The sequence below is a fragment of the Pleurodeles waltl genome, chromosome 2_2 (genome assembly GCF_031143425.1).
Source record: "Pleurodeles waltl isolate 20211129_DDA chromosome 2_2, aPleWal1.hap1.20221129, whole genome shotgun sequence".
In the NCBI taxonomy this organism is placed as follows: Eukaryota; Metazoa; Chordata; class Amphibia; order Caudata; family Salamandridae; genus Pleurodeles; species Pleurodeles waltl.
This window is the reverse complement of record NC_090439.1, coordinates 664,247,959-664,263,620: the sequence shown is the minus strand read 5'-3', so window position 1 is coordinate 664,263,620 and position 15,662 is coordinate 664,247,959. Positions and strand designations below refer to the sequence as shown.

General features: G+C 45.7%; 1 protein-coding gene across 2 annotated transcripts in view; it reads left to right on the top strand.

Moving 5' to 3' along the window:
* Window positions 1–15,662, top strand: part of NSMAF (neutral sphingomyelinase activation associated factor) — a 665,048-nt gene that overhangs the window by 421,770 nt on the left and 227,616 nt on the right. For both annotated transcript variants that reach the window (XM_069220229.1, XM_069220228.1), the window contains exon 16: window positions 6,007–6,070. In XM_069220229.1, the coding sequence (XP_069076330.1) occupies window positions 6,007–6,070 (64 nt within the window). The remainder of the gene's footprint in view (window positions 1–6,006; window positions 6,071–15,662) is intronic.

Below are 15,662 nucleotides of genomic sequence, written 5' to 3'. Positions count from 1 at the left end.
ACGTGTGCTTTAAGAGTTCAAAAACTTTTTGGGGGGGGTTTTGCCAATGTTTGTTACAATGTTGAGGGCCTGGTAGCTCCCACAACAATAAAGTGTTACAAAAGCCATGTCAAAACAAGACACGCATTGATGAAACTAAAAGACGTATAAAAGTATGTCAGATCAGTTGGCTTTGTCAGTGTTTGTTTATTCTCATGCTTCCCATAATCGTGTTGAAAATGGTTACACTGATTTTCCATTAGAAATATTTTTGGGAAATACTAGCATGCATCAACACATTTTACTAAATGACACTTCATTTGCATATAATCAGAGAGCATTCTGGGAGCATTATACTTAGCCTCTTAGTCTAAACTTTTCAAACATGTGTGTACACGTTTTTTTTTTTTTTTGTACTGGAACCAACGTCAGTAGTGAAGTGTGACCTTAAAACATTTCTTTACAGCACGCACCCTAATAATGAAGGCTTTCAAATAATGAACCATAAATACAAGTTCGAACAGCATTATCTTTTGGAAACACATTACCTCAACTGCAGAGAGTTCAACTCTCTGTAAACAGGCAGCCAAAGGGTTTGTGCTGCAGGGGGTTGGGCCTACTTGTCCCAAGGACAAAGTAAACATAAAAACTTGTTGCCCTTGACCCCAAACAAGATGTCCCGGGCGTCGGGCGATAGGAATTCCACATCCCTGCACTCTCCTCCACTCATAGCCAATACCAATGCTTACCTATGCTCCCGGGAATGCTAAATCATTCCAAACAAATATTTCAGGATCCTGTAAAAGGCAGGGCCATAACTCCAAGGGTGGAGAAGAAGTACAAGCCACCGCCAACAGACCCTGTTTATATCACGCAGCAATTAACACCAGACTCTGTGGTTGTTGGGGCAGCTCGCAAGAGAGCAAACTCTCATACCTCGGGAGATGCACCACCTCCAGACAAGAAGAGTCGCAAATTCGATGCTGCGGGTAAAAGGGTTGCAGCACAAGCAGAAAACCAATGGCCTATTGCCAATTCACAAGCACTTTTGGCAAGATACGATAGAGCTCATTGGGACGAAATGCAGCATTTCATAGAACACTTACCCAAAGAGTTCCAGAAAAGGGCACAACAAGTGGTAGAAGAAGGACAAAGTATCTCCAATAATCAGATACGGTCAGCAATGGATGCAGCAGATACGGTTGCAAGGACAGTAAATACTGCAATAACGATAAGGAGACACGCATGGTTGAGTACGTCAGGATTCAAGCCGGAAATACAACAAGCCGTGCTGAATATGCCCTTTAATGAACAGCAGTTGTTTGGGCCGGAAGTCGACACTGCTATTGAAAAACTCAAAAAAGATACTGATACGGCAAAAGCCATGGGCGCACTCTACTCCCCACAAAGCAGAGGCACATTTCGCAAACACAATTTAGGGGAGGGTTTCGAGGTCAACCTACAGAGGCCACAACCTCACAAGCAAGGCCCACTTATCAAAGCCAATATCAGCGGGGAAGTTTTCGGGGGCAATATAGAGGGGGAAAATTCCAAAAAAATAGAGGAAAGTTCTAAAGGCCCAAAACACCTCAAAACAAGCAGTGACTTCCAAGTCACACATCCCCAACACATAACACCTGTGGGGGGGAGACTAAGCCAATTTTACAAACATTGGGAGGAGATAACAACAGACACTTGGGTACTGGCAATTATCCAGCATGGTTAGTGCATAGAATTTCTCAAATTCCCTCCAAACGTCCCACCGAAAACACACAATATGTCAAAACAACATATAGATCTTCGAGGACTAGAAGTTCAAGCATTGCTACTGAAAGAAGCAATAGAATTAGTACCAAAACACCAGAAAGGAACAGGAGTTTACTCTCTGTACTTTCTCATACCCAAAAAAGACAAGAGTCTGAGACCTATATTAGATCTCAGAACATTAAATACCTACATCAAATCAGATCACTTTCACATGGTGACATTACAAGACGTAATGCTACTGCTCAAACAACAAGACTACATGACAACACTAGACCTAAAGGATGCATATTTCCATATACCGATACATCCTTCACACAGAAAGTACTTAAGGTTTGTATTCCAAGGGATACATTACCAATTCAAGGTGTTGCCATTCGGAATAACAACTGCGCCAAGAGTTTTTACAAAGTGCCTTGCAGTCGTAGCTGCACATATCAGAAGGCAGCAAATACATGTGTTCCCGTACCTAGATGATTGGTTAATCAAAACCAACACGCTAAAAAGGTGTTCACAACACACAAAGTATGTAATAGAAACCCTCCACAAACTAGGTTTCTCAATCAACTACACAAAGTCACACCTTCTGCCGTGTCAAACACAGCAATACTTAGGGGTGACAATCAACACAGCAAAAGGGATTGCCACTCCAAGTCCACAAAGGGTTCAGGCATTTCACAATGTAATACAGGCCATGTATCCAAAACCAAAAATACAAGTCAAAATGGTGATGAAACTCCTAGGCATGATGTCCTCATGCATAGCCATTGTCCCAAACGCAAGGTTGCACATGCGGCCCTTACAACAGTGCCTAGCATCACAGTGGTCACAGGCACAGGGTTAACTTCTAGATCTGGTGTTGGTAGACCGCCAAACATACACCTCGCTTCAATGGTGGAACAGTATAAATGTAAACCCAGGGCGGCCTTTCCAAGACCCAGTGCCACAATATGTAATAACAACAGATGCCTCCATGATAGGGTGGGGAGCACACCTCAATCAATACAGCATCCAAGGACAATGGGACACTCACCAAAAACAGTTTCACATAAATCACTTAGAACTATTGGCAGTATTTCTAGCGCTGAAAGCATTTCAACCCATAATAAGCCACAAACACATTCTTGTCAAAACGGACAACATGACAACTACGTATTACCTAAACAAACAGGGAGGGACACACTCAACACAGTTGTGTCTCCTGGCACAGAGAATATGGCATTGGGCGATTCACAACCACATTCGTCTAATAGCACAATTTATTCCAGGAATTCAGAATCAGTTAGCAGACAATCTCTCTCGTGATCACCAACAGATCCACGAATGAGAGATTCACCCCCAAATACTGAATACTTACTTCCAGAGTTGGGGAACACCACAAATAGATCTATTTGCAACAAAGGAAAACGCAAAATCCCAAAACTTCGCATACAGTTACCCACAAGATCAGTCTCAGGGCAATGCGTTATGGATGAGTTGGTCAGGGATATTTGCTTACGTTTTTCCCCCTCTCCCACTCCTTCCATACGTAGTAAACAAGTTGAGTCAAAACAAACTCAAACTCATACTGATAGCGCCAACATGGGCAAGACAACCTTGGTACACAACACTACTAGACCTCTCAGTAGTGCCTCATGTCAAACTACCAAACATACCAGATCTGTTAATGCAACACAAACAACAGATTAGACACCCAAATCCAGCATCGCTGAATCTAGCAATCTGGCTCCTGAAGTCCTAGAGTTCGGACACTTAGACCTTACACAGGAATGTATGGAGGTCATAAAACAAGCTAGGAAACCTACCACTAGACATTGCTATGCAAATAAGTGGAAAAGATTTGTTTATTACTGCCATAATAATCAAATTCAACCCTTACACGCATCTGCCAAAGACATCGTAGGATACTTACTACATTTGCAAAAGTCAAAGCTAGCTTTTTCTTCCATTAAGATACATCTTACCGCAATTTCAGCTTACCTGCAAATTATGCACTCAACTTCTCTATTTAGGATACCAGTCATAAAAGCATTTATGGAAGGCCTAAAGAGAATTATACCACCAAGAACACCACCAGTTCCTTCATGGAACCTCAACATTGTCTTAACACGACTCATGGGTCCACCTTTTGAGCCCATGCACTCTTGTGAAATGCAATACTTAACATGGAAAGTTGCATTTTTAATTGCCATCACATCTTTAAGAAGAGTAAGTGAGATTCAAGCATTTACCATACAAGAACCATTTATTCAAATACACAAGCATAGAGTGGTTCTACGGACAAATCCTAAATTTTTACCAAAAGTCATATCACCGTTCCACTTAAATCAAACAGTAGAATTGCCAGTGTTCTTCCCACAGCCAGATTCTGTAGCTGAAAGAGCACTACATACATTAGACATCAAAAGAGCGTTAATGTACTACATTGACAGAACAAAACTAATTCGAAAAACAAAACAATTATTTATTGCTTTCCAAAAACCTCATACAGGAAATCCACTTTTTAAACAAGGCATTGCTAGATGGATAGTTAAGTGCATTCAAACCTGTTATCTTAAAGCAAAAAGAGAACTGCCTATTACACCAAAGGCACACTCAACCAGAAAGAAAGGGGCTACCATGGCTTTTCTAGGAAATATTCCAATGAACGAAATATGTAAGGCAGCTACATGGTCTACGCCTCATACATTTACCAAACACTACTGTGTAGATGTGCTAACGGCACAACAAGCCACAGTAGGCCAAGCAGTACTACAAACATTGTTTCAAACAACTTTAACTCCTACAGGCTGAACCACCGCTTTTGGGGAGATAACTGCTTACTAGTCTATGCACAGCATGTGTATCTGCAGCTACACATGCCATCGAACGGAAAATGTCACTTACCCAGTGTACATCTGTTAGTGGCATTAGTCGCTGCAGATTCACATGCGCCCACCCGCCTCCCCGGGAGCCTGTAGCCGTTTAGAAGTAGATCTTAAACATTTGTAAATTTGTAAATATATTACTTTAAACTACATTATGTACATACGTTTTCACTCCATTGCATGGGCACTATTACTAGCATACACAACTCCTACCTCACCCTCTGCGGGGGAAAACAATCTAAGATGGAGTCGACGCCCATGCGCAATGGAGCCGAAATGGGAGGAGTCCCTCGGTCTCGTGACTCGAAAAGACTTCTTCGAAGAAAAACAACTTGTAACACTCCGAGCCCAACACCAGATGGCGGGATGTGCACAGCATGTGAATCTGCAGCGACTAATGTCCCCAAACAGATGTACATTTTCCATATATTTGAAATTTGAAGTGTTTATATTGAGACTTTTGTGATTTGTGTGGAGCTATTCTTCAGGCTCTTCCAACTTGTATGGGCCTGCCTTTACTCACATCTTGGGAGGCGTGAGCACTAGGCTTATTCAAATGACCCGAAAAACAGCACTGCAGACTCCCAATTCCTCGATTTTGGTCTCCTCCTGGCCCAGAGTGCAATCACCATGCAATGGAAATTGGACACATCTCCTTCGACTGTGTCCTGGCATACTGTCATTGCATTGGGCTCAAGCGCGAATTAAAGCCTTGCGTAAGGAAGAGCGGAAAATTGTCCATAATTATCCCACTCTCCCAGAAATACCTCTGATCAGGGATGGCTATGAACTGAGAAGGCTGCTATGTCTGATAAGTCTTCCCTGATTGGGAGTGGGTTTTGCAGATATCCTCCCTATCCTTTCTCTCTTGATCTCAGAACCTGGACCCTTGATATTACCACCCCTTCCCCCTCTTATTTTACTTCCTGATGGCTCTTCTTTAGTTGCTAATTATCATTGAGTCTTTGTCCTATTGTTTCCCCGCTCATTGATCAACGTCGCCACCAAGGCCTTATTCTATCCATTGTGAAGCCATATGAGAGTGTTACGTTTATTTGTTTTTGTTGTCCCTTTCAATATCCATTTTACTAGTTAAAGATAACAAGGGGGTTCCTGGAGCCAGGCGCATCCAGGCTCTTTCCTTTCAACATGCTCTCTGCTTACAGTAATTTGTGCTGTATGTGTAACTTGTAACCTCTTTTAGACAAATGGATATGCATCTCTCTTGTCCTCACAGACTTTCATTCATGTACGTGTGCAAAGATCGACTGTTGTCATACTTACTATAAAACCTAATAAAAATGATTTAAAAATGCAGTGTCTTACTTTTCTGTGATACCCTAAAAGGCAGCAATTACAGTACTGTTTTAATGTCTGTCTACTCTTTTCTTCCTAGCTCCAGAATTCATGCTCTGTATACAAAATGGAAAATTTGACCACGCAGATAGAATGTTTAGCAGGTTTGTTTGCAATTTTTGGTCTTATGGAGTTTTATAAATCTTGTTTCAAAATAACTATTTTCATATGAATATTTTAGCTGTCTTTGTGGCAAAAGACCACATGTTTTTTGGTGGATCATGGAATGTGGTGGCTGCAAAAGTACCAATTGGCCTAAAACCCAAGTGTCCCCTTAAGTAAAGATCTGAAAGAACGGTCCATGATGAAGCATTTTCCTGGAGTGAGTGGATCTCTGATTTTGAATCTGTGCCCCTGGAAATGGATTACACTTTATTTGAATTACAGTCAGCACTATGAGCTTAATTGCCATTTGTTGAACAATGTAGCTTTTGCCATGATTCCTATGTGTGCCATACTTTTCTTGTTGTCCTAGTTAATGTTGCTTTTGTGGAAGTGTATAATCTACCATTTCTATGACTTTACATAGCTTATTCGAAATTTGAGGGTGTATTTTCCAAATGTAGTGTTTCCTTAAAGGACCAGAATCTGGTTCTCTTTGTGGAGAAGTGTGGTCAGTAGAGTGGGTGAGGATCTCTGCCTGTTTGGTAAGAGACCAGCATTCAAGTAGTTTGATGAGTGAACATTGAGGGCACTTACAAGAAATTGGGTTACTGGTTGGGGGGGTGAACCCCTCTTCAAGCAGGAGCCACAATCCTTGTCAGGGTGAAGTCACAAGCAAGACCCAAAATAACCTGTGCTCAACCCTTAGATAGCTTGCCGGGAGCAGTCAGGCTTAACTCGGAGGCAATGTGTAAAGTATTTAAACCACACTTCAAACAGCAACTAAGTGTAAACACACCACAAAAGGATCCCACACCAGGTTAAAAAATAGCATATGTTTTAATAAATGTAACAAGACCAAAACAACAAAAATCCAATCAGTACAACTGGAGAAATGCAGGTTTAAAGATTGTAGTGAAAATAGTGCCAAAAAGCACAAAGCTCCAAATGTGGATGTCTGGTTGTGATGGACCAGGACAAAGACACAAGTTCAGGCCAGTGGCAATGGAGCATGGAATGGCTACAGGGACCCTGTTAAACCAGCTTAACAAAAGTACCTTAAATCCTAGTTTGCAGAGCGTTGCGAGGTCCCACCTCGAGGATCTGTCACACAGCTGAGGCTACGTGTCAGTTCCGCGAGGCTGCCACGCGAGGTCCTGTGTCATCGTCAAGAATCCAGTGTATGAGGGCTTGCAATGCCAAGTCTGATGTAGAGGATGTGCCTCATATTCAAGGCAATGCTTTGGTACTGGAGAGTTGAGAGGCTGTGATGCGAGAAGGATGAGGTATTTGCGATTCAAGGGCCTGCATCAGTGAAGCGTCGCACAGGTCAATGCGGAATTCTTGCACTGGGGAAAACCCTCACAGCAGAGGCAATGTGTCTGTTCTGCTCAGGATTGCTCAGCGCATCAGTGATAATGTGTTGGTTCTTCTGGGTCCACAGATTGGCTGGCAGAGCGCCTTCAGACCCACTTCCTAGGTCCAGGACTGGGGTGGCACCACTTGGCATGGTATAACTCACAGGAGTCTGAGTGCTTGGTTTAAGATTGTTGGAGCCTTCTGTTCCTAAGGCCCTAGTCAGGTGGCCAGCAAACTAGCGCTTTGAGTTCCTGGGTTTAACAGATGCAGTTCTATTCCTTCTCACCTAGGCAGAAGGGCAGCAGATCAGCACTGCATGGCAGCAGTCCTTCAGAGCAGCAGTCCAGTAGAGTGGCAGTCCTTTCAGCAGTACAGCAGTCCTTCTTGGCAGAGTATCCACGGATCCAGAAGTATACTTAAGAATTTGTGTCTGAGGTCCAGTACTTGTACCCAGTTCTGCCTTTGAAGTGGGCAAAACATCTAGAGGTTTCCCTTTGAAGTCCACAGCTTTCCTGTGTTTCCTGCCCTCGCTCTAGACTAACTAAATGGGGTATGCAGCCTTTTGTGTGGAGGCAGGGCACAGGCTTTTCAAGTAAAAGTAGGGCTGAGCCCAGCTCTGCCCTCCCATCCTGCCAGCGGTGGCCCATTCAGGCACACCTGAGCTCACTTATTATGTGTGACTGTCTAGGAGGTATACATGAAGCCCAGCTGTCAGCTACACCAAGTCATTTGTCCCCGGGACAGGCTACAGGGACTAAGTGGGTAAGGCTGAAAAATGCCAACCTTCTTAAAGGGACATTTTCAAATTTGTAATTTAAAATCCAACTTCACCATAAGAGAGAATTTTCATTACAATTTTAAAGACACCAAACATGAGCTAGTTACTTGTTGCATTTGGAAGTTACAGTTCATTAAATGTAATAAGGTAACTCAAATTTTATCCTCTCAGAGAGGTAGGCATTGTTATAGTGAAAAACCTATTTAAGGGTTTTTAAGGGTTTTTTCCCTAACAGGACATGTAAAACTTTATGTCCTACTTTTTAAATCAATCGTTCAGGTTTTCTAAAGTGTGGCTAATCACTCAGTAAGGTGTCCAGACACTTGCAGGTCCCGGGGGCTTATTCGAACAGCAAGGTCTTAAGGGCCATTTGAAATTCCAGGAGTGCGGAGGCTGTTCCAGGTTTTTGATGCAATGTGAGAGAAGAAGCGTTCTCCACGTGTGCTTTGGTAGATGCGGGGACTATTGGCAAGTTGAAGGGTGGCAGAGTGTAGTCTTTTTGATGGTTAGTGGTAGTCCAGGCAGTTGTTAATGTATGTGGGTTCTGGGGTGTGTAGAGCCTTCTGTGCGTGGGTCAACAGCTTGAATTGTCATCCATTCTGTATGGGGAGCCAGTGGAGTTGCCTGCGGTGGGGTGTGATGTGGGTTTGTCGGGGAAGGCTGAGGATGACTATAGCTGCAGTGTGCTGTATGTTCTGACACCTCTGTAGGAGGTGTGCAGTGATTCTTATGTAGAGGGAATTGCCGTAGTCCAATGGGCTGGCGATTAGCGCCTGGGTCACGGTGCGTCTCGTGTGTAGGGTTAGCCACTTGAAGCTCTTACTTAGCATGCACAAAGTGAGGAAGCAGGTTGAGGAGACAGCATTGATACGTAATTTCATGGTGAGCTTGTTGTCAGTGATAAATCTTAGGTTTCTGACATGGTCAGAGGGAGTGGGTGCTAGATCTCATGTCCACCAGGAGTCGTTCTATGTGTTGCTGCTATTGCCAAAGATCAGTACTTATGTCTTGTCTGTGTTCAGCTGCAGGCAGCTGTTCTTCATCCAGTCAGCGATGCTTTTCATGCATCTGTGGACGTTGGTTCTGTTGGTGTAGTGGTCTTCTGTGAGTGAGAGAATGAGTTTGGTGTTGTCTCGACTGAGATCGTGGAGTCTGACGATGTTGGCCAGCCAGATCATATATGCGTTGAAGAGTTTGAGACTGAACGATGAGCTCTGGGGGACACCTCAGGTGATCCCCTTGGGGTCAGAGGTGAAAGGTGGAAGTTGGATCCTCTGGGTTCTTCCGGTGAGAAAATAGGTGATTCATCTGAGCGCATCCCCCTGGAGGCCCATGTGGTGTAGACTTTCGATCAACATGGTGGGATGCAGTTTGGAAGGCTGCTGAGCGGTCGAGGAGGATCAAAGCTGCTGTTTATGCTCAGTTGAGGAGGGTTTGAATGTCATCAGTGGCTGCGATCAGGGCAGTTAAAGTGCTGTGATTGCTGCAGAAGCCAGACTGGGAAGAGGCATCGAGTAGCTGGTTCTGCTCCAGGTATGCTATGAATTGCTTGTCGATGATCTTTTCCAGTACCTTCGCTCGAAATGGTCACAGGGAGAGATTGATCAGTAGTTTTGGGGTCTGCTGGGGTCGGTAGAGTGTTTTTTGAGTAATGGTCTGACTTTGGCGTGTTTCCAGGCATCAGGAAATGTTGCAGTGGTGATAGCGGTGTTGAGCAGGATGGTGAGTTTCTGGCCAATCCTTTGGTTTCCAAGGTTGAGGATGTGGTGTGGACATCGGTCTGTGGAAGCTCCAGAGTGGATGGTTTTCATGGTGGAGGTGATGTCCTGAGTGGAGGGGATGTTCCAGGTGGTCAGTGTGTGGTTCGTGGCGGTTACAGTGATGGTTTATCTGTCAAGGAAGTCCATAGGAGTGGGTTGGAGTTTCAAAGTTTCTGTATATGGTTGCAATCTTGTCGTTGAAGAAGGGGACGAGGTTGTCACACAGCTCCTGTGAGGATGTGATGTTGTTTTCGCTGGCAGCCAGGTTGGAGAATTCTTTAAAGATGTTGAAAAGTTCTTTGGTGTTGGTGCTGGTTTTGATGAGTGCAACAAGGGCTATCTTCTTTGTTGCCCTCTAGCAAGCAGCGGAAGAGGTTGAGGGAAGTTTTGAAGGCTGCTCTGTCCAAGACATCCTTGCTGCGTGCCACCTCCTCTCTGGCTGTTTGGTGTCTTGTTTCGCTGTTCTGAGTTCTTGGATGTACCATCTGGCCTTTTTGGATGATTTTCTCTGGCCCTTGATAGGGGCGATGTGTAGGAAGCTGACTCTATATACTATACCAAAATGAGGTATGGTGTGTGCAGTCCAAGGGCTCCCCAGAGGCTTAACAGAGGCTAACGTAGATAATTCTAATGCTCTCTTTTGTGGTAGTGCGGTTGAGCAGGTAGGGTTATCAAGGGGTAGTGCAAAGCATTTGTTGTACACACAGTCAAGAAATGAGGCACACACTCATTGACTAACTCCAGACCAGTTGCTTTTATATAGCAAAAATATATTGTGTTATTTTATTACTAGAACCTGAAGAACTTTGTTGCAGGTAACTACATTTGTAAGTAGGTATCAAGCATATGTATTAAATGTACTTAGTTTTTTGCATATAAAGCAGTATACAAGTAAGTAACAGTTTTGTATTTCAGAAGTTGACACTGCAATTTTTCATAGAAGTCAGTAGAGTCCTGGGGAGAGGGACGGAAGTGTTAGCACATTTAACAGATAAGTACAAGACTTATGATTCCTGTCTTCGGGGGAATAGGATGGCCATAGGTCAAAGTTTAGGCTGACCCCAAAAGTGCACCACCAGCAACATGGGGCCGGCTGGGTGCAGAGGTCAAAGTTGGTGTCGGGTTTACAATGGAATCCTATAAGTATTGGGGGTGATTGGTAGCAAGCAGATTGCAGGTAAGTACCCATGGTTCTAGGACACAGGCCTAGGGAGTTTAGGTCAGCACTGGGGGGGGGCACAGATCTATACCAAACACACACCCTCAGCGGCACACGGGCGGCTGGGTGCATGGTACAAACACAGAGGTGGGCGTCCAATGCTTTTCAATAGGGGCACCTCAGGGGGTCACAAAAGATGGTACAGGCTGGGTCCAGGGGGTCGGTTCCGGGAAACCAAAGGCTGGAGAGGCAGGAGATGTGCCCGCTGGACGTTGCTGGACCGTCGGTCAGATTCCCCAAGACCAGGGGGCTGCAGGGGTTCCCTTGGGCATTGGTAAACTTCGTTTGATCCGGTCGCGGTCATGGGGGTCCTCTGGATACAGGCTGCAGCAGGTGTTGTGTTGGGCAGGAGGGGTCAACCCAGGGCGTACTAGAGGTTGGAATCGCCTGGGGACATTCTCTGGGTGGGGGGGCCTGACGCCCTGGACTCGGGCCATGGGCGTTGGGTGCAGAGTGGGCAGGGCGCGCAGATCCGGGGTGGTTCTGGAGTTCTTTTTGGAGGTTTCTTCTTGACAGGGCCGCTGTCCCTTGAAGTTCTTGGACCTCTGCTGGGCAGCCAGTCTTCTGGGGGTTTGTAGAGGTTGCTGGTCCTGCAGGGTCTTTGAAGCTGCAGACAGGCCGGTAGTTGTCATCTGGAGTCTTCAATGCTGGGATCGGCTTGGCAGTCCTTCTTTCTTCTCTCTTCTTGAGGTCACCAGGAATCTGGTGAGTAAGGTTCAGGGGTGCCCCTAAATACTAGATTTAGGGGCGTTACAGGGGTCTCAGGGCAGTAGCCAATGGCTTCTGTCCCCGAGGGTGGCTACAGCCTTCCTGTGCCCTCTCCCTTTAGGGAGGGGGGGAACATTCCTAACCCTGTTGGTCTCTACTCTTTAAAACAAGATTGAGGATTCTGCAAGGAGGGGGTCACTTCATCTCTGGACACCTTAGGGGTGGTCCTGGCTGCAGTGGTCACTCCTCCCTGTTTTACCTAATTTTCTCACTGGGCCTGCTGCCAAAAGTGGGGCTTGGTCCTAGTGGCGGGCAACTTCACTAGCTGGATTGCCCTGGGGCATTGTAACAGGAGGTCTAAGCCTCTGAGGCTCACTGCCAAGTGTTTCAGTTCCTGCAATGGGGAGGTGTGAAGCACCTCGACCAAGAGCAGGCTTTGGGGGTGATTCTGAGTCTGGCGGGCGGCGGAGGCCGCCCGCCAGACTTCCCCCCACCAAAATACCGCTCCGCGGTCGAAAGACCGCTGAGGGTATTTTGGGATTTGCCCTGGGCTGGCGGGCGACCGCCAAAAGGCCGCCCGCCAGCCCAGGGCAAATCATCCTTCCCACGAGGACGCCGGTTCAGAATTGAGCCGGCGGAGTGGGAAGGTGCGACGGGTGCAGTGGCACCCGTCGCGTATTTCAGTGTCTGCATAGCAGACACTGAAATACAAAGTGGGGCCCTCTTACGGGGGCCCCTGCAGTGCCCATGCCATTGGCATGGGCACTGCAGGGGCCCCCAGGGGCCCCGCGGTAGGGGGTGTCAGAATCCCCATGGCGGCGGAGCGCGCTCCGCCGCCATGGAGGATTCTAAAGGGCAGCGGAAAACCGGCGGGAGACCGCCGGTTTTCCGCATCTGACCGCGGCCGAACCGCCACGGTCAGAATGCCCTGCGGGGCACCGCCGGCCTGTCGGCGGTGCTCCCGCCGACCCTGGCCCCGGCGGTCAGAGCACAAAGGCTCTCATTCCATAGGGTCAGAAACATGTCTGCTAGTGGCAGGCTGAGACAGTCTGGTCAGTCCTTCACTAAAAGGTTGGGTAAAATACAGGGGGTGTCTCTAAGATGCCCTCTTTGTACATTTTACAATAAATCCAACACTGGCATCAGTGTGGGTTTATTTTGCTGTGACGTTTGATACCAAACTTCCCAGTCTTCAGTGAAGCCATCATGGAGCTGTGGAGTTTGTAATGACAAACTCCCATCCTATGTACTCAGTATGGCCACACTGCACTTACAATGTCTAAGAAAGTACTTAGACATTGTAGGGGCATATTGCTCACACAGCTATGTCCTCACCTGTGGTGTAGTGCACCCTGCCTTAGGGTTGTAAGGCCTCCTAGTGGGGTGACTTACCTATGTCACAGGCAGTGGTTTGTGGGCATGACACCCTGAGAGGGATGCCATGCTGACTACCTTTTTCTCCTCATCAGCACACACAATCTGCAATGGAAGTGTGCATGTGTTTGATCAGGGGCCCCTTAGGGCAGCACAATACATGCTGCAGCCCTTAGAGACACTCCCTGGTCACTGAGCCCTAAGTACCACTGGTACCTTTTACAAAGGAATTAGCTGTGTGCCAGGTGTGGAAACAATGGTACAGTTTAGGGAAGCACGCTCTGTCATGTTAGCATCGGATATTAGGCAAAAGTGGGGGGGTACTGCAAACAAGGGCCCAGTTTCCTACACAGTGCTGTTGACGCAATTGGTGATTCAGGGGCTGAAGTTCTTATCTCCTTATTCGAGGGTGGTGGCGCTGCACCTGCCCTCTCAGCTGTCCAGGGTCTACCCTAGGGGGGGTGACATATGTATTAAAAAGGGAGATGGGTGCCAGGTCGAAATGGCAGTTTAAACTATACACACAGGCTGTAATGGCAGGCCTGAGACTTGTGTAAATGGCTACTTAACTGGGTGGCACCATAAGTGCTGCAGGACCAGTGGTCGAAGTGGGTGTTATCGGAGGGGTACGATGTGCCCCTACTTTTTTACTTTATGAAAAAACATTCCCCTACTTTTTATGAAAAGACATCCGTTCCAGGACAGTAAACTTCGATCGTGGAAATGCCTCAGCTTAAGTATCATTCAGGGAGTCTCTTGTGCTTTGTGAGACCGAGGGAGGGGCTAACAGCTTAACAACAAACAGGCTTCCTTGCAAGGGGTTAATGCTTGCCTGAAAGAAATGCAAATGTGCACAATTGGCTAGTCTGAAAATGTAAAGGGGCCTTGGGAGCAGGTAATGGTTTAATTGATGGAATCACATGAAGGTTTTGGATGACAAAGATTTATTCTTTTCAACTGATAGACCAAGGGAGTTACCAGCTGATCTGTGAAGTGTGTGGGTTTCAGGGCAGTTTAGTAAAAATTAATCATTACATACAGTCTGGGTGTTACTAAAACCTATACTTTGGAAGCACCATTTTATCTGAACACTTTTTGCACATCTGGTAGCAGTTTGACTTGTACTACGTGTATTGCAAGGTTAACAAAATGACTTGACGTTCTCAGTGCTTTCTGTCACAAGCTGTGCACTCGTAGCACTAACAATGCACAAGCCACAATTCTCCATTACAACAACCAAGATTTTATTCTTTGGCTTTCTGGTTACACACAGATCTCTCAGTGCATTAACTAATAAAGGTTTCATAATTCACAATAGTGTTCTCACCACTGACTAACTTGACAAAAATGTTATTTTTCATTTAAGCCGTGAGTTATTTTATATGTAGCTACCTGAAGGAGAATATATATATATATTTTTTTTTTAGCCACACCTTTGACCCCGCCCCTACACTCATTGACTCCGCCCCCACTGCATGCAGCATCACAGTTCCCACAGTGTTTTTTTAATGCACTTCGGCTGCTGTGCAGAACTACTAGTAGCATTTACTTTACAGGCCCTGGGTACAGGTAGTACCGCTTTACTTGGGACTTGTAAGTAATTTTAAATATGTCAGTTGGGCATAAGCTACTGGTACATGTTTGAGGAGTGAGCACATGCACTTCAGTACTGTCTAGCAGGTCATAAGGCCAGTAAAAACGAGATCAGCAAAAATGGGGTAGGAAGGCAAAAAGGTTGGGGCAAGACCTTCCTAAGTCTGACTGGTCTAAGCACTATTTCAAATGCTTATGAATCTTCTTGGCCGGTTAACATGCCAGATTCCTGAGAAACGCAAGTGTGTGGTAGGCAGCTGGTACAGGTAGGAACAAGTGGTGTTATGTGTCTTCAAAGCCAGGTAGTTGTATTTGTTGGCAGTGTAGGATGTACAACCTATTAACATGTTCTGTTGTGGTGTGTTGTGTGGTATGCCATTGAGCATCATGATGTGTCTGTCCTGCTAGACGTGTGTGTGTGTGTGTGTGTGTACATTGTGTATGGTGTGATTATGTAAGCATGTAATTTTACGCCTGATGGTTCTAAACTAAATAGCACATCGCTTGCAGGTAATACCTATCATGTCTCCCTTTAAATAAATGTAAATGGTTGGAACCAAGTTAAAAGTTAATAGGTGAAAAAAACTCTGCGGCCATGGAATAAAACAGCAGTCTTTCTTCTCATTACCTTCCTGACCCAAATGACTGTTAAGTTGAATTAGACAGGAGTATACATGCCTAGGCTGCTCATGGCACCATCCATGGAGCTCAGCCACGGGAGAGAGCCAAGGGTTGAAAGGTAGTCTTTCCATAAATCAATTCTATACGCCATTAAGGATCTATAATTGCATAGTTGTTTCACC